The 18,687-nt window shown below is 48.7% G+C and overlaps 1 protein-coding gene across 4 annotated transcripts in view; it reads right to left on the bottom strand.

Moving 5' to 3' along the window:
• NPAS2 (neuronal PAS domain protein 2) overlaps positions 1-18,687 on the bottom strand; it is a 179,177-nt gene that overhangs the window by 3,131 nt on the left and 157,359 nt on the right. For 3 of the 4 annotated variants that reach the window (XM_033239052.1, XM_033239054.1, XM_033239051.1), the window contains exons 15-20: positions 17,448-17,537; positions 12,922-13,068; positions 6,978-7,175; positions 4,903-5,093; positions 4,482-4,574; positions 148-328 (exon numbers count right to left, since the gene is read on the bottom strand). In XM_033239052.1, the coding sequence (XP_033094943.1) occupies positions 148-328; positions 4,482-4,574; positions 4,903-5,093; positions 6,978-7,175; positions 12,922-13,068; positions 17,448-17,537 (900 nt within the window). The remainder of the gene's footprint in view (positions 1-147; positions 329-4,481; positions 4,575-4,902; positions 5,094-6,977; positions 7,176-12,921; positions 13,069-17,447; positions 17,538-18,687) is intronic. The other variant, XM_033239053.1, reaches the window with a different exon arrangement.

The following is an 18,687-nucleotide window of genomic DNA, read 5'->3' as shown; positions in this document are numbered from 1 at the left end:
CAAATGAGAATCTTTCTGGGGCTTACTTCTATACTAGGGATAGAACAACCTTGAAAGCAAGGGAATAAAATATCTTTGAGACTCGGGGTGCGGAGTGTGGCCCGGCTCCCAGGTCTGCACGGGGACCCCCTGGGCCATGGCACCCACCTGCAGGTAGTGCTGTGGTGGCTGCTGCCGAGCCTGTGCGGGCTGCAGGGGTGACGGTTGGGAGGCGGGGAAGCTGGGGTGGAGCACTGCCTGCCCCATCAGCAGGACGGGCATCGGGGCACTGCTGCTGTTGATGGGGTGTGCATCTGGATTTGGAAACACGGTCTGGCTCTGTGCGTACCTGTTTCACGTGGGAAGGAGAAAACAGGTCCTTTAAGAAAGCAATATTGATATGACACCCAAAGCATGAGCAACAAAGAAAAAAACAAGTAAGTGGGACTTCATAAGAAACTTTTGGCCAGGCGCAGTGGCTCATGCCTGTAATCCCAGCACTTTGGGAGGCTGAGGCGGGAAGATCACAAGGTCAGGAGATTGAGACCAGCCTGACCAATATGGTGAAACATCATCTCTACTAAAAATACAAAAATTAGCCAGGTGTGGTGGGCGCCTGTAGTCCCAGCTACTTGGGAGGCTGAGGCAGGAGAATAGCTTGAACCCAGGAGGTGGAGGTTGTGGTGAGCAGAGATCACGCCACGGCACTCCAGCCTGGGCAACAGAGTGAGACTCCATCTTAAAAAAAAAAAAAAAAAGAAACTTTTTTGCATCAAAAGACACTATCAACACTGTCAACAGAGGGAAGAGGCAGCCCACGGGGTGGGGGAAGACATTTGCATATCACATATCTAATAAGAGACGGATACTGCAATATATAAAGAATGCCTACAACTCCACAACAAGAAACCCAAACAACCCAATCAAAAAACGGGCATGGGGCTGACATTTCTCCAAAGAGAAGCTAGAAATGGCCAACACACACATGAAAACATGCTCAGCATCGCTAGCCATTAGGGCAAAGCAGATCAAAACCAAAATGAGATGTCCCTTCACACTCATTACAATGGTGATTATCAAAAAACCAGGAAGTAACAGGTGTTGCTGAGGATGCAGAGACATTGGAACTTTAGTGCTGCGTTGCTGGGAATTGTCAAATGCTGCAGCCACTGTGTTAAATGTTGGCTCTGTGTCCCCACCCAAATCTCATGTTGAATTGTAATCCCTAGTGTTGGAGGTATGGCCTGCTGGGAGGTGATTGATCGTGGGTGGGGACTTCCCCCTTGCTGTTCTTGTGACAGAGTTCTCCCTAGATCTGTTTGTTTAAAAGTGTGTAGCCCCTCCCCCTCTTTCTCTCTCTCCTCCCGGCCACGTGAAGTTGTGCTTGCTTCCTCTTCACCTTCTGCCATGACTGTAAGTTTCCTGAGGCTTCCCAGAAGCAGAAGCCTGTACAGCCTGCACAATGGTGAGCGAATTAAACTTCTTTTCTTTATACATTACTCAGGCTCATGCATGTCTTTATAGCAGTGTGAGAATGGACTAATATGAATGTATGGTAATTCTTCAAAAAATTAAACACACACAATGACCATTCTACCATATGATCCTGCAATTCCACTTCTGGGTACATACCCAAAAGAAGTAAAAGCAGGAACCTGAAAAAGATAATTGTACATCCATGGATGTGTATAATCATATTTTGGTTTATTGTGAATAAACCATTATATAATAAACAATTATTATAAACCATTATTCACAATAACCAAACGGTAGAAACAATCCAAGGGTCCACTGAGAGATGAATGGATTAAAAAAGTGGTTTGTCCATACAGTGGAATATTATTCAGCCTTGGAAAGGAAGGAAGTTCTCACACATGCTACAACGTAAATGAACCTTGAAGACATTATGCGAAGTGAAATAAGCCAGTCACAAAATGACAAATGTTGTGTGATTCCTCTTATATGAGGGCTCTGGAGTTGTCAAATTCTTAGGGACAAAAAGTAGGATGGTGGCTGCCAGGGGCTAGGGGGAAGGGGTATTGGGAGTGGGTGTCTAATGGGTACAGGATTTCAGTTGGAAAAGGTGACAAAGTTCTGGAGCTGGATAGTGGCGATGGTCACACAACTGTGTGAATGAACTTAATGCCATGGAACTACACACTTAAAAATGGTTAAAATAGTAAAATTATGTATATTTTGCCACAATAAAACATTCTTAGGCCAGGTGTGGTGGCTCATGCCTGTAGTCCCAGCACTTTGGCAGGCCAAGGCAGATGGATCACTTGACGACAGGAGTTCAAGACCAGCTTGGCCAACATGGTGAAACCCCGTCTCTACTAAAAATACAAAAATTAGCCAGGCATGGTGGCACATGCCTATAATCCCAGCTTCTTGGGAGGTTGAGGCAGGAGAATTGCTTGAACCTGGGAGGCAGAGGTTGCAGTGAGCTAAGATCGCACCACTGCACTCCAGTGTGGGTGACAGAGCAAGACTCCATCTCAAAAAACAAAACAAAACATTTTTTAAAAAAGAAAGAGATGGTGATGATAATGGTCCACTAACAAGGAGCAGAGAAAGGCCGTTTAGGAACAATGTGGGATTATGGACAGGAGCAAATGTCTAAAGAGACTGGAGAGAAGTCTGCTTTGCGTGATCTTTTTTGGAGGTGTGATTTCCCTGCACGGGGTCATCTGTGACAGGCATTGGGGGTTCCAGACTTCCCCTGAGGAGGCATCTGTGTGTGTGGGAGGCAGATCCTGACACGCCCTGGAGGGTGGACTGTTAGGTCATGTCTGGAAGAGACAGTCAGGGAGATGGGGAGGGTATAAATTATCGATTTGACCAAAAATGGCAGTTAGAATTCCCAGAGGAAAAACTTTCCATACTTGCCTAGTTCATGGCGTTTTAAGCATCTCTGGAAAGTGATGTAACAAGAATTTTTGCTTCCATTTTCTTTCTTTCTTTTTTTTTTTTTGAGACAGTCTCGCTCTGTTGCCCAGGCTGGAGTGCAGTGGCACAATCTCAGCTCACTGCAACCTCTACCTCCCTGGTTCAAGTGATTCTCCTGCCTCAGCCTCCTGAGTAGCTGGGATTACAGGCACATGCCATCATGCCTGGCTAATTTTTGTATTTATAGTAGAGATGGGGTTTCACCATGTTGGACAGACTGGTCTTGAACTTCTTACCTCAAGTGATCCACCCACCTTGGCCTCCCAAAGTGTTGGGATTACAGGCATGAGCCACTGCGCCCAGCCTGTTTCTACTTATTTAGATCATTTAGGAAGAACAGGTAAAATCCGAAAGCAAAACCAGCCCACTTCCCCCTGCCTAATGATAGACATGAACGGACAGCTCCTCACCACCTGTAGGTCCCTCCTTACCCTCCTGTGACCAAAGGGAGGGCCAGAAAGTCTCAGGGGCAGAGGCTGCCTAGAAAGTTATCCTGAGGTGTGGGGAGAGACCCCAGACAGGGCCAACAAGGTGGACTCTGAAGATTCAGGGAGCCAAAGGGGCCTGTGGCCTGGAGTTAGTTGGCCTCCAGCCCCACCATCTGCACTGTGTGGCCTTCGAGAATGTAATCTAACCCGTTGAAAGCCCAGCCTCTTCGCTGGTTTAAAAAAAACAAAAACAAAAAACAAGCATGTGCCTACACCCTAGAGATTTTATCGGGATGAAATGAAATAATGAACATACAGACCCTGACCCTCAGAAAGGCAGTAACCATCTGCCGTTACTCTCAGTGCTGGCTGAAGGAGGGCACGGAAGAAGGACTTCCAGGGAGAGGGGCCTGGGGGTGCCTGCAAGGCCTCTACATGAGGGCATCCCAGGCCTGATCGGCCAGCACTGTCCTGGTGAGCTCTGGACACGAAGTCAGCCAGTGTTAATATGAAGAAGATGTCTGTGTGATGGCTCTATTTCGGCCTCATTCCCAAGGGCCAGAAACTGTTTTCCAGCAACTTTTAAACTATTCCCCCTGTGTCTCCAGTAACCGCTGTCCCTAGTAATTAAGTAGCTGAGTAAAGCTGCTCTGGTCCTGCGAGTGCTAGTGGAGAGGAGGGTGGAGGAGAGCCGGGGCTGCTCATCTGGGAGGGAAGGGCCCAAGGACAGTGCCAGAAGCACGGAGCACCAAGTGTGCCTGTGGAATGTCAGCTGGAGCCTGGGGGAGGGTCCTTGAAAAGGGGGATGGCGCTACACCTTCCAGGGATGTCTCCAGAGGTGAGGGCTTTAGACCTGTAAAGTCGGAAGATGATGGCAAACGGCGGGGTGTGAATTGTTTCATTTAGTGCTGCTCTAAGCATGGAGTGCTGAGTTTTTTCTGCTTAAATGGGACATGGTAGAAGAAAAGCTGAGGGGCAGTGTCCCCTTCACAGCTGTGGGCACACTCAGATGCTGCCTTTAGTGCAAGGCTCATGTGAGTGCCGCTGGCCCAGGCGGGTGAGGCTGCCCAGCCTGGAACCACTCCGCCAGTGCTTGCCTCCTGCCTCCCGCCAGGGTCCACGTACTTGACTTGCCGTCCCGTCCTGCTGACCTCCGAGGGCTGCCTTGCGTCACAGGACCCAGGCATCATGGGCTGGATGGGCTGGCTCAGCAACAGCCTTTAAGCAGAGGTGGGGAAATAGGAAACTGATCAGCACCTGAACCACAGACCCACTGGTCGTGGCAGCACTTGCTCAGCCCGCCTGGACCCTTTATGGTTGACCCTAATCCCCACTCCCCTGGCTTCATTCTCAGAGGATGATGGACGCAGTGGGTAACTTCCCCTGGACCTCAGGACCCCAAGCCCTGTCCTCTGCTTCCTTAGCTGAGATCAACTGTGGACATTTTAGAATCTGTCTGAACTCTGCCTCCGTCTAAAGCAGAAAGCTGAAATGAACGGGGTAAAATGATGCCTGGGTTATCCTTTCAACAAGGGCAGTCTCATACCTGAGCTGCCGATCATGGCTGAAGTCTGGGCTGGGCTGGCACTGGCTGGCATCCTGGGAGGTGGAAGCAGGTGTGGTCAGATTCAGACTTGGTGGGAGCACAGCTGTGGCACCGCTGAACGGGGACACGAGGCTGCTCCCAGAGCGGCCGCTGCTCTGCATTAGCTGTGAGCTTCTCATTGGCTTTGGACCCTGGAGCATCATTTCAATGAGAAAGGTAAGACTTGGACTCAACCCTGGGGCCATCTCTCCAGGAAACCTCCCAGTGTCTCCTCCTTCTACCTACCCTTGCCTTTCCTCTACATCAGAACCTCCCAACTACTGAATTACTTTTATCTTGTGACTGTCTTCCCTGTTGGATTGTATTTGAATCCCTTGGGCCTAGGACAATGCTGGACTCCAGGCAGGCAAGTAGCAAATGTGCTTTGAACTGATCTACTTTCTGCTTCAAATGCTACTGCAGACGTGTGGCCCTTCTGGCTGCTTCTCCAACCCACCAGGCCTACTCCTGCCCTGGGGACTTCGCACAAGCTTACTGCTCTGTGGAATGCTCCTCCCTGACATTGACATGGCTCATTCTTTCACCCCCTCAGGTCTTGACTCAAATATTATCTTCTTCACGAGGCCTTACCTGGCTACCTCTTTACACCTCCAGCCCATTCCCGGCCCTCACCGGCATTCCTGTACCATTGCACGTACTGTAATTTTCATACGTTTGTCTCTTTCCTCACTTGGAACAGAGATTCTTTTTTCTTTTTTGTTCACTGCTTTCCCTCAGTGCTCAGAATTTCGTGCCTGGCACACAGTGAGCTGAGTGAAATAATAAAGGAGTGAGGAAGTGGGCCTGCACCTGCTTTGGGTTCTCTGTCTGTTTCACTGACTGACCATTCATCCGATAACAGTACTCTCATTCTTAAACTTTTTACAAAATTTCCAGTATCAGACAGTATGAATCCTTCCTCAGTTTCCTGTTTTCCAAAATCAGCTCTTCTCACCTATTTTTCTGATGACCTTTTAAATCAAAAGGCTGCATTTTCATGCAAAACCCTTACATTTGAAGAAAGATGGCCTAAACACTTCCACATGTGTGCTTATCCGTATTGTGCTGCAGGTTATGTAAGTTCCCAGATTCTCTACTAAACTGCAAGCTCCTTGAGGCCCGGGACAGCTCTTGCTCATCACTGTTCCCTGGGTCTTGGTGAACTCAGGAGCTCAGCTGACATTTACCAAAGCCATGAGGGCACGGAAATGTGAGGCTGGAGGAAAGGCTGCCTTCCCATCTATCATCCTCCAGGAGCCCTGCTCCAGACTTCTCAATTCCATTCAGTTTCAGTGCCATTTATCTGCTGGCAATTTCATCCAACTGCAAGGTCACTGGTGGCTTGGAATAGGTGGAAATGGCTGCAAGGGTTTGGCAAGTAGTCTGGGGAGCCTGGAGGAGCAGGGAGGCCTAGAGGGAACAGTAGGGGCCTGGAGGAGCAGTGGGGGCCTGGAGGAGCAGGGAGCCCTAGAGGGAGCAGTAGGGGCCTGGAGGAGCAGTGGGAGCCCGGAGGAGCAGGGGGCACCTGGAGGAGCAGGGAGGCCTAGAGGGAGCAGTGGGGGCCTGGAGGAGCAGGGGAGCCTGGAGGAGCAGGGGGCGCCTGGGACAAGGGACAGTGAACAGCAGTGGCTGCTCACGTGGGTAATGGTAAAAACCAGAGTAGATGGCAAGGACTGTGGACGTTGAGTGTTGGGACATTCAGCTGCCAGTGGGTCTCTGGGAGGGCCATATCTGCCTCCAACCCTAGGTCAGCATCAAAGGTGAACGTTTCTGCTGAATGATATCTTTAAGCACAAGAGCGAGGGACTGAGGTGGGCGTTTGTAAAACGCAGAAGGAAGCCAGTACAACTTGGGGTTTCAAAGTGACTTTAACAGAAGCAGGAGATGAAGGCTCACTCCCAAATCCACCCGTAGTCCATCAGGGAACAGGGCCGTAGGCCTCAGTCCACACAGGCTGCAGCAACCAAGTATGTCCCAGACTGCAAGAGGGTGTCTGCTCTAGAGGCAACGAGTGAAGCTGGCAAGGGCACATTTACCTGGGTTGATATCACACTTGATTCTCTGAGCAGGTGCTGGCTTGTGACCTGGGCAGAGGAGATCTGCCCTGGAAGTTGGGGGCCCGTCCCGAGCTGGGGCTGAGTCACTGCGGCTGACCTTTGCTGTAGCTGCTGCTGAGCCTCGGGTCGCTGGGTGCTGCTGAAGCTCAGGGATACAGCTGGCTGCTGCAGGAACATCTGGGAGACCAGAAATGCTGGTGAGGTAAGGGTCATGGGTACCTCACCAGTGTGCACCTTCTTTGCATTCCCTGTGCCCAGTAAGAACTTTCTTGCTCTGAGCTGCCTAGAAATAGTTCATTTACTCCACTGATGAACATGAAGCACCTGTGATGCCCCAAGCTCAGTACAAGGCACTGGCCACAGAGCCAGGAGCTGGAGATACTCTCTGCCTTCATGAAGGTTATAGGCAAGTGACTGAGGCCTAACAGTGTGAAAGCTGTTTAGACCCAGATGTTCTCTAAATAATGTGATGTACTTGTTTAGAGTCTAGGTTGGCTTACCAGCTTCTTACTAGAAGGGAGAGATACCTGGTGAGTGGAATCCATGATGCAGTAATGATAATATTGCATCATGATAACAGGGGCAGAGGGATGACTCACCTGTGGCCGCACTGCCCCCGCAGTAGGACCAGGCTTTGTATTTGCCCTTGAATCTCTGACTAGTGACTAGTGTCTGTACCTACGCTGCTGTTGAGCATCTTCAACCCAGTGCTCTCAGCTGAGATGGCAGATCTCTCTCATTAATTAAGGGACCACATTCCCAGGCAGGCCAATAAGCATGGATATGATCGCGTAACATCAAGTCCATGCACTTTCATACTAGGTTCAAGTTTTATAATCGTCATGATCATCTCTGTGTTCTGTTACCTAAGATGTCTCAGAGACATTTAAAAGTCCACGGTATATTAGCTGGGTGGTTTTAATTTGAAAGATTTAAGAGAATTTGGGGTATTATTGAGAATCCTGATTTAGTTCAAATAAGTTTGGTGTATTTGATTTAAAACAGCTGTCTACGCGAGGCGCTGTGGCTCACGCCTGTATTATAGCACTTTTGGAGGCCAAGGCGGGCAGATCACTTGAGGCTAGGAGCTTGAGACCAGCCTGGCCAATATGGTGAAACCCCATCTCTACTAAAAATATAAACATTAGCCGGGCATGGTAGTGCATGCGTGTAATCCCAGTTATTCAGGAGGCTGAGGCAGGAGAATCGCTTGAACCTGGCAGGCGGAGGTTGCAGTGAGCCAAGATTGCGCCTCCAGCCTGGGTGACAAAGAGAGACTCTGTCTCAAAAAACGAATAAATAAATAAAAGTAAAACAGTTGTTTAGGTGCTTAGAAAGATTTTACTTCTTAGGTTTATAAGTCTGCCTTATTAGCTACATAAAATGTTTGAAAGATTCAGATAAACTAAATGTGTAAATGAATAGCTTTGGTAGATAATGTTGATTATTCACAATCAACTTATCAACTAATTGAACATAAATAAAAATCTAGTTAAAGCATTGCTCTTTTTAGACCAAATTAGTATATTCATGAATAAAACAGAATCTGTCAGTTGACTCCAAAGTTTTAAGAAAGACAGCTTTTGTAATTTTAATAATAATTTAACGAAAGACCTGAAACTGGCTTTTTAAACAAAAATACCTCTTGGGTATTAAAAACATCAGATGGCATTGTGTCTGTCATGATTCTCAACATGCGCTGTTCCAGTCCATCAGGCCCTTAGCTTGGAGTTCTTTAGGGGGAAGGCTCTCTGGCTCCCAGCCTCTGATGTTTTTCACCCCATTCCTGTACTCAGTGCAGTCCCACCTCATATGCAGTACAGGACCGACAGGCTGACATCTGCTGAGTGTCAGCGCAGGTTTGGAGAGGCAGGCGAGGATCCCACCCTGCAGACGTGCTGGGGAGACTTATGGATCAGTTCGCTAACGCGTCTGCTTCATGGGTGGGGTCGAGCCACTTACCAGAGGCCGGAGATGGGCAGATGGCTGAGCTGGGGCTGGGTTCTGATCTTTCTGCATCCCATGGGACCTCCCCAAACTCCTCTCATGCCCCACCCACCACAGAGAAGCCTGCAGTTTTGAAATGAGGACTCCTTGTCACTTTAGAAATTAAGAAGAATTTTCTGGGTATCCATCATTTTACACATTTTGAGGATTCATGTTTCATGCAGTCCCAGCTCCCTATTAAAATATGACTTGTTTATAGCACATAGGGGAATATATACTTCATCACTTCAGCAAAAACCTGGTAGTCAAACCCAATTACCATGCGTTTTTCTGGTAGGATACAATTTACCTTTTGGTTAGAGTTTGAATAAATTCAACCTTTACTGATGACAGGCAGTATAATTTACCTTAAAGCAGACCTACCTTAGCTCAAATTCCCACCCTACCATTTACTAGTAGTATGGCCTTGGGCAATTTTAATACCTTTTCAAAGCCTTAGTTTCCTCATTAGTAAAATAGTGACATTAAGAGCACATACCTTATTAAGGACTAAATGAAGTTAATGCATATAAATGACCTGAGACATAGTAAGTACTGAATGAATGTCAGATAATAACATTCAAAATGAAAAAAGGAACTTTTTCCTCCTTTGCCTCTTTGGGCATATAAAAACTGTTTGATAAATGAATGAATGGAATAAATGCATGTATGAATGAATAAACATATGAATAGCAATTTCACTCAGAGAAGGGCAAACTATGTCTGCTAGTGTTATTTATGTAACAGACTGTAACAGACAGGTGTGCTACTCTGTCCCATCAATGCATATCCTCTGACAGTAGAAATGCTCTCCTGTTTATCTTTCTGTATCCTCACAGTGCTTAACCACGTGCCTGGTAAATAAAGGGTGTCAGATGGATGGATAGATTAAAGGATGGATTGAAGGAAGAAAGGGTGGGCAGAAGGATGGATAGAAGGGAGCATGACTGAAAGAAAGGATGGACAGATGGTGGCTGGATGGAAGGAAGGATGGATGAATGGAAGGATGGACAGATGGTGGCTGGAGGGAAGGATGGACAGATGGTGGCTGGAGGGAAGGATGGATAGATGATGGCTGGATGGAAGGAAGGATGGATGGGAGGATGGATAGATGATGGCTGGATGGAAGGAAGGATGGATAGATGGATGGATGAACCAGTTGGGGAACACATCATTTGCCATTGCTACAGGTGTCCTTCTAGGTATTCCTTTGAGCAGCCAGCAGAGGGCGTGCATGCTCTCAAAAAGAGCAAGGGGCAGCCTTGGAGGGAGCGATGGGCCTTTCAGCACAACAGCTCCTCCATGTAGCCCCCCATTCATGACCCCATCCAGGTGCAAACACCAACAGCCCTACAGGACTTCTTCCTCATAACCCAACGTTTTTATGGAAAAAAAAAATAGTAAGCATCACAAGCACATATAGCCTCGAAAGTTTTGAAGCAATGAAGTAAAAGCATCACAAGTCCACTGAGGTTGGGATAAAGGCCACTGGGTGGGGAGACTGGTTTCTGGTTTGCTGCTGGGCACCATACTTCTGTAAGGCCAGCCTCCTTCCCCAGAAAGGATTGTCAACAATAAAGTTGATAAAATATCTGTTTATCAACAACAAAGTAGAATTTTATGGCTTAAGGGGATGGCGTCTTAAAAGGGCTCTGAGGTCAACTTTGTGGAAAACGTGAAAAAAAAAAAAAAAGTTCTCCAAGTGAGAAAAGTTGTCGGAGAAAACAAACCAACAACTTCTAGTTTTCAAGAACAAACCGAACCTACACTCACAGATGATTTCTCATTAGTGTTATCTGCTTATTTCTACAAATACTTGTCATTACAGTACATTTTAGAAGTATACAAAATAGACAAGTGATATAATGAAACCTTGGCATCATCATTAGGTTTCAAAAATTATCAATGTTTTGTCATTCTTATCTTATCTATCCCTCTACTTTTGGGGGTGGGCTGGAGTCATTTGTACTTGCTTATTCTTCACACTTGAATCGCACAGTTTAGTTTAAAAAAAAAAAACAAATATCACATTTTGGAACATATTTCTTTAAGTCTTACAAAAAAAACAAGGCAGACTCCTTGAGGAAATGTCCTCTGTCTTGACTATCTGTGTGGATTTCCATGATCTCTGGAAAATTCCACTGCAAAGATAAGGCCTCAGGAATGAACACAGGGCAGGAAGGCACCGGAGGGCACGATTCCCACGCCGGCTGGCTCAGAACATCCCTCGGTGCACTCTGGCATAGGTACTTTGGGGTTAACCAAAGGCATGGGTCACAAGGAGGAAAAATACTTTGTTATAACAGGAGTGAAAGCAATAACTTTGCTGCCTGTTATTTTAAAATTCAGCCTTAATGTTGAAAAGGCAGGAAGTAGAAAAACTCCAGGCACTGAGGGGGATGTTCATACGCCTACCTCAATTTTAGCAGTTTCTGGCTCGATTTCCCCCTTCCTGTTAGTGTAAAAATTCCATTAAAGTAATTGGAGTCAGGCAAGCATTGGGCTCCCAGTCAGGCCCTGGATCAGTGAGAAAAATATTCCAGCTGGGAAGGCGTAAGTAAAAAGCCACTTTTTACCTATTCTGGTAAAAGGTGGAATGGCAGCTTGGTGACTCCATTTCTTTTCACGAGAAGCCTGAGCCTCTTCCTGGTCAATGTCAGGGTGCACCAAGGAGGTGGGAGAGCAGCAGGGCTCTGGCATGGCCCAGGCTGTCTGAGTGAAGCCTGCTCAAGGCGCACACATGGCGTCTTGAGGGGAGCGGGCGGGGAGGTGGCCTGTCCAGGGCGGGGCTTTTCTCACCTCTGAGAGGCCTGTGCAGGGGCAGGAAGGGGAGGGACAGTGAGCCTCTAGAAAGCCACCAGGAGTGCCCCTGAGGGCCAGGCGGAGCTGCTGGGACCTCAGTGAGGCAGGATGGCCAAATGAGCAACTCCCTAAGCCCCCAGACACTTGCACCGCTGTGTGTTCATCTCAGCGTGCCCTGGCTCACCCCGCGCTGGGCCCGGACAGAACCCGCCTGTCTCCTGTGGTAGGTGTAGCTGCACTTCAAGAGCTGTGTGGCCAGGGGAGGGTCTGCGTAGATGGGTGATGGGGGAAGCAACAGGGACAGTGCTCCGGCAGAGATGTTATTTCTGCTTCTTTCTGTCCCTTCTAAGGGTCTCCAAATGCTTAGTGCTCTCAGGGCAGATGCCAAGGTTAGCTAGAGTTACATTTACAATCAAAGGCTGGGTCAGAATCAGGCACTTCTGAAGATACACAGTCCTGGACTAATATAAGTAAAACATTATATATTATTAAAAGAGATCCAATATAAAAAGGTGTTCCTCCAAAACAAAACAAAAACCAAAACAAGACCTCTCCAAACAATTCTAGTATCTGGGGGTCACTGAGAGCTGCCGCTGCTGGGGCTTGCAGAGCCTCCCTGCTGGCACACCACAAATGGGGTGCCACCCAGCTCCCTCTGCAGCCTCCAGTAGGCTGTGATATGGATATCATCGTCTCCCACATCTCCCTGGATGCCTGCGTTGGATGAGAAACAGCAGAGCTGCTTCCATCTCCTGATGGCAGCCTGGGCTGGGAGCTAGGAAAGCAAAGTTACAGAGGTGTAGGGAGGTGCTACCCAGGACCGAGGCAGGCATCCACGCAGGGCAATCCAACGCCAAGTGCACAAGTGCAAATGCAGGTGGAGGCAGCGAGTAGATGTGCCTGCCAGAGTGAGGGGCGAGGGAAGACGACATCAGGGTGTGGGCCGGAGGCAGGGATGAGGACCGGGGTTTATTCCTTGTCCTTTGCGGAGACTGCAGTATGCTTTCATAAGCAAATGGGGGCTTGGCAGGGCAGTGCACAGGGCTTGGGAGGAAGTCCTGGCTGCCTGGAAATGGTGGCAGGACCCCTCCCCATGCGGCAGCAGAGACAGAGGCCAGTCCGGGAAGGGGATCACCTGGACGTTGGAGTCCTGGACCAGGCAGAGCTGCTCCTGGATCTTGTGGAGCTCTTCCTGTTGCCACCGGATATTGGCCTGCAGGATCCGCGTCCGCTGCTCTAGCTGGTCTTTGATGGTCTGGAACATGCTGAACTGTGCCGAAAACTTCAAGGTGGAGCCGAAAAACATAACCAGATGAAAGAGTTATTTCAGCCTTGCAGGCAGATCTTGCTGCTGCTCAGTCTGTACACTTCATTTCCGTCCCTTAGCCGTCTTTCCCAGGGTCCCTAAGGAGCCCGTGGCTGGGTCCTGGGCAGTGAACAGGGGCTGCAGATGAGGTCTGGGCATCCCTGGGGCCACTGTGCCAGTCTTTCTCAGGCTGGCTATGACAGCAGGCCCGCCTGAATCTGCAGACCTGACTTACTGCCCTGCAGTCTGGGAGGGCCATAGAATCGGGACAGGATTTTGTAAGCAATGTTTACAAACTGATATTCCAAATTTGGAGAGATGAACAAATGGTTTTGGAGATGAATGTCAAAAGCAGGGCATCAGAGAGTCCCTTTTCCCCCTCATTTAGGGCATAGCAGTTTGTATGTGACAGCCTCACAGGCATTTGTGGGTCTGGTCATTATCCTAAATCTGATCCTGGCTCTCTCCAAACCAGCCTGGGATCATAAAGGACTTATTCCCCTCACCCTCCCCACTCCAGGCTTACTTGCTACTAGGCACGTCTCTGAAATCTGTGCAAAAAAAGAACAAAACAATCACCCGGTCTTTACCCCGAGGGTCCCCCTCTCCAGTGTGACCTTGAGATAAAGACAGGGTGATTGTTTTGGGCCTCGCCTTCCTTTGGACTCTTAATCCTTTCTGGGAAAGGAGGCTGGCCTTACAAACTTGCAGGTGGTGGTCTCTGCCTCCTGTCCCGTCGCCCTCAACACAAGCTCCTCTGCTTGCAGGAAACACTGGGAGGGATGGCAGGAGAGGCCTGTAGCCCCTGCTCTGGGCTCTCTGGGGCTGTGACTCCCGTATCTTGAGGCGAATGAGTTTGCTAGATTCATTTTGTTTTTCTCTCTCTCCCTTTTCACCATGACTTAGCCTCCACTCCCTCAATCTCTAGCCCAACAATCTCCTTAGTCTGTTTCCTGGCCACTGTCTTTTGCAAATGCCCCCAGGGCCTCTCTCTTTTCCTCTGCCCTTTGACCTCCCAGACACAGAGAAGCAAGGAGACCAGCAGAGTTGAGAAACAGATAGGATGAAATAACTGAAAGCATAGCTTCTGAGGCAGCGAAATAATAATAAAAAGAACCAGCAAGAATAAGAATAGCAGGTGCTGACATTTGCAGAGACCCTCAGGTGCCAGCTGCTGCCCCAGGCAAGTCGAGGTATGTGTGTTACACTTCTTCACAACGAGCTCATGCCACCGCAGGAGGCTGCACCCTGCTGGAAGTCACACAGCGAGATGGTGGCAGCACCAACATGCAAATCCCAAGTCTTAGGAGCTAAGCGTGGCCAATGAGTTTTGCCCACAAGACACTCCCACCTTGACCAGAGCAGCTTTGACCTCAGACTTCCTTTAAAAGGAAGGTTCTGTTGCTACCCATGCATTTAAAAATACCTGCGCTGGGCCAGGGGTGGTGACTCATGCCAGTAATCCCAGCATTTTGAGAGTCCGAGGTGGGCGGATCACCTGAGGTCAGGAGTTTGAGACCAGCCTGGCCAACATGGCGAAACCCCATCTCTACTAAAAAATACACAAACTAGCCAGGCGTGGTAGCGGGCACCTGTAATCCCAGCTACTCAGGAGGCTGAGGTAGGAGAATCACTTGAACCCGGGAGGCGGAGGTTGCAGTGAGCCAAGATTGCACCACTGCACTCCAGCCTGGGCAATAGAGTGAGACTCTGTCTGAAAAAAAAAAAAAAAATATATATATATATATATATATATAAATTAAAAAAAATACCTGCACTATCCCAGACTCACAAAAATCCCAGATTGTGACTAATTAGACCACTCTGGGAGGATTCTGAAAGAGAATTCGATGGAGAAAACAAACGAGCGATCGCAGGTATTTAACAAAACAGAAAAGCTTCTCTGGCAGGTTCTACAAAGTTGGGAAACTCAGGGTTGCCCCTTCCACCTGCAGTGGAGGCGGCTCATGGGGGCCGAGCTGGCTTGGAAAGGGAGCGGTGACGGGCTGGGTTAGGAGGTGGTAGCTGCCTCTCACGTTATTCTGATTTTTTCAAGGCCTGCCAGACACCTAATCACGGGGCCCTCCTTACCTTCTTGATGGTGATGTTTTTGATAAAGAGATCTACTCTAATTTAAAGACAGTTTAGAACCACAGTATGAAGAAAGAGGCTTTTTGGAAAACCAGCAGTGACCCAGATAACCACTCCTCGGATTTTGGATTTCATTTTTCCCTCCTTTCCCTGAAGGGTGAGGGGAGTGAGAGGAAAAACCCCAGAATCTCATTGTTTCACACGCAGTGGGTATGGGAAGAACTGTGTGGCTTGGAAAGTCAGTATTATGCAGGGATGTCTTAGAGAATATAGTTACTGGCCGGGCGCCGTGGCTCACGCCTGTCATCCCAGCACTTTGGGAGGCCAAGGTGGGCGGATCACCTGAGGTCAGGAATTCAAGACCAGCCTGGCCACCATGGTGAAACCCCGTCTCTACAAAAAATACAAAATTAGCCAGGCGTGGTGGGGCGCATTCCTGTAATTCCCAGCTACTTGGGAGGCTGAGGCAGGAGAATCGCTGGAACCCAGGAGGCGGAGGTTGCAGTGAGCCAAGATGCTGCCATTGCACTCCAGCCTGGGCGACAAGAGCAAAACTCTGTCTCAAACATAAATAAATAAATAAATAGAATATAGTTATGATTAAATATAGTACATATGGCAGACTAAGAAGTTCAATAGATGAAAAATCAGAATTCCAAAAGGGACTGCACCACACCCTTGTGTCTTATAAACACAGACATTCTTTATAATGCAAGACCCAGAAGTAAAGACATCTTCATTTTATGCCCCTTTGGATTAAAAAGTTACTAATTTCATACCAAATATGCCTTGGAAATGTAAAAAGAAAAACATTATTCAGGGCTTTTTTTTTATTATTATTATTTTTGGCCTGATGAGGGTGAATATAGGCAGTTTTAATGAGTAGATCCCAGAAGGCCAGCTTTTACACCACTCCTTAAGCCTCACTCTAGCAAGCAGCACGCCTTAGCACGTGTCTTACTCCAGGAATGCATGAGAGCGCCCCACTAAGAGGGCATATGTTCCAAAATAGTTTTCATCAGTGGTGACAGATGTGTGCCAAGACAGAGAGGGGCACCTGCTGCTGAACCACCATCTGGGACGCAGCTCTAGCTTGTGGCCATGGTCTGGGCAGAGCTAAGTCTCCTATGAGGGACCTGAAGTCAGAGCTCAGGCCTGGGCAGGGTTTGTCGCTCCCCATGTTCATTACTCCCTGCTGAAGTACATCCCTGCTGTCCCCCTGCCGCACCATCTGGCAACCTCCTACCCACCTTTCAAGGCCAAGTCAAGCGTCATCTCCTCCAGGAAGCCACGTCAGACTTCCCTGGGCAGACTCTTTCCTTCATGGTGCTATAAAAACGCATGCCCTGCCACGGCGGCGTCTCTGTTTACATGCCTGTCTCTCCCTTTAGTTCTGAGTACTAAAAGCAAGGGCTGACTTACATCTTTACATCCCTAACACCTCGCTCACTGACTGACCCAAATAGTAACTCACCGAATGTTGTTGAAACAAGGATGGAATTACTCAGCAAAGCCGTAATCCCTCTCTTTTCTTTCTTTTTTTAAACAAATGTGCTATTTATAGTGCTGGACTCACGGGTTTTAGATCCTTTCAGTCTCTCTATGACATGCAGCCCAATTCACACCTTTTCTAAAACACCACGGCCAATTGGGAGTCGTAAAGAACAAGAGGAATGTGGAAAAGTGGCAAAGAGGTGAACAGAGACTGTTAAAAGAATTAAAAAAACAAACCCTGGACTTTTGCAGCAACTTGGATGGAGCTGGAGGTCATTATTCTAAGTGAAGCAACTCAGGAATGGAAAACCAAACATCATATGTTTTCACTTCTAAGTGGGAGCTAAACTATGAGGCCACAAAGGCATAAGAATGAAATACTGGACTTTGGGGCTGGTGGGAGGAAGGGTGAGGGGCATGAGGCATAAAGGACTACATATTGGGTGCAGTGTACACTACTCAGGTGACAGGCACACAAAATCTCAGAAATCACCCCTAAGGAACTTATCCATATAACCAAACACCACCTGTTCCCCCAAAACTATTGAAATTTAAAAAAAGAAAAACCCAGACACCAGAAAAAAGAACTTGGAGAACAGAGGGTGGGTGTGGGGGGAACCTCATGCTGGACACAGGCCACATGCACATCAGGAGGGACATTCCCCCACATCAGGGCCTTGGTTGGTACCCAAGTACACAAGACCGTCAGCGCAGCACACTGCGGGCTGCTGGCTTGAGAGCGGCTGCCCTTCCCTGGGTCCCAGACTCACCTGCGCCATGGGAGCGGGTGTGCTCTGGAGAATGGTCTGAGGCAGGAGCTGCTGTGTGAGGTCGCAGGACGATGGGGAAGGCAGAGGGGCCTGTGGGAGAGAAAGGGACTTTGTTACCACTGCTTCTGCCATTCCAGGAGACAGGGATGTGGTCTCTTGGTCTAGTGGGTTCTCTGCGTTCCACACTGGGGCGAACAGCTGAAAGTCAAGACTTCTAGAAAGTATAGGTGTCTGTTCCCTGGCCGCACTGCTTCCCATGCAGGGCACACAGGCAGAGCCCCCGCACAACCGGCGCAGGCTCCCGCCCCACCACAGTGTGCTCTGCCAGGCTGCTGCTACCCGCCCAAGCCTGGTAGCTCAGCTCCATTTCCCTTCCCTTGCCTGCCGTCCTGGACTCCGCCTTGGGTGGATTTGGTTGCCCTCCTCCCAAATGGATTAATTCTTAGCGGTGCCATCAAGCAGGACGATGTGCGTGAACTGCTACCATGAGCTGGCCTGTGCCTCCGTATCTTTTCTGCTCAGTGCTGATACAGAGGGACAGACCATGCATGTTTGTTCAAGAACTCATCCAGGCGGTGAGGACTGGGGCAATTTCACCAGCCTCTATCCAGAACCTTTTCAGAGACTCCGGGGAAGTGAGCTGAGTCACATCTGTGTTCCCTGATCACTCGGGTGGGTGGGGGAGACAATGTATAGGAACGAGAAATGAAACACTCTGCTTCACAGGCTAGTGGTTTTTTTTAAAAAGAACAGTGAAAGGACTCGTCTCAAGTTATTCCGATATGGCCCCTAGTTGCTAGGGCCTATATAAAAAAGCAGCTCAAATGGAAAGTGTCACCCAGGACAGCACTGGGAGGGAATGACACCAGGAGACCTTGTTTCAGTGAGAAGTCCCAGGCACAGGGCTGAACCAGAAGCTGGTCTGGGCTTGGTTTCCCTGCACAGCTGGGAGGAGACGGAAGCACTCTGGGCCTCCATTGTTGGCAGAGTGAGTCACACTGGACAGGAGAGTCTGGAAGAATGGCAGACACAGCTTGCAAGCGCATCTGGAGGTGGCTGGAGAGAAAATAAGTGGTCTTTGCCATGTTCTACTTGAAAATGAAACGCATCGCCCAAGCTTCTCAAGCAGGGTGCGCAGAGCCTTTATGGAGGCAGCAGGCAGGAAGGTGGCACGTTCACTCCATCTCCAAAGTGACAGTGAAGTGTGGGTGGGAGGGGCTTGGCAACTATCTGGAGGTGG

This window comes from Trachypithecus francoisi, unplaced genomic scaffold (assembly GCF_009764315.1).
Source record: "Trachypithecus francoisi isolate TF-2019V2 unplaced genomic scaffold, Tfra_2.0 Lachesis_group17, whole genome shotgun sequence".
Lineage (NCBI taxonomy): Eukaryota > Metazoa > Chordata > Mammalia > Primates > Cercopithecidae > Trachypithecus > Trachypithecus francoisi.
Note: the sequence above shows the minus strand (reverse complement) of the source record. Positions and strands in the feature narration are given on the sequence as shown.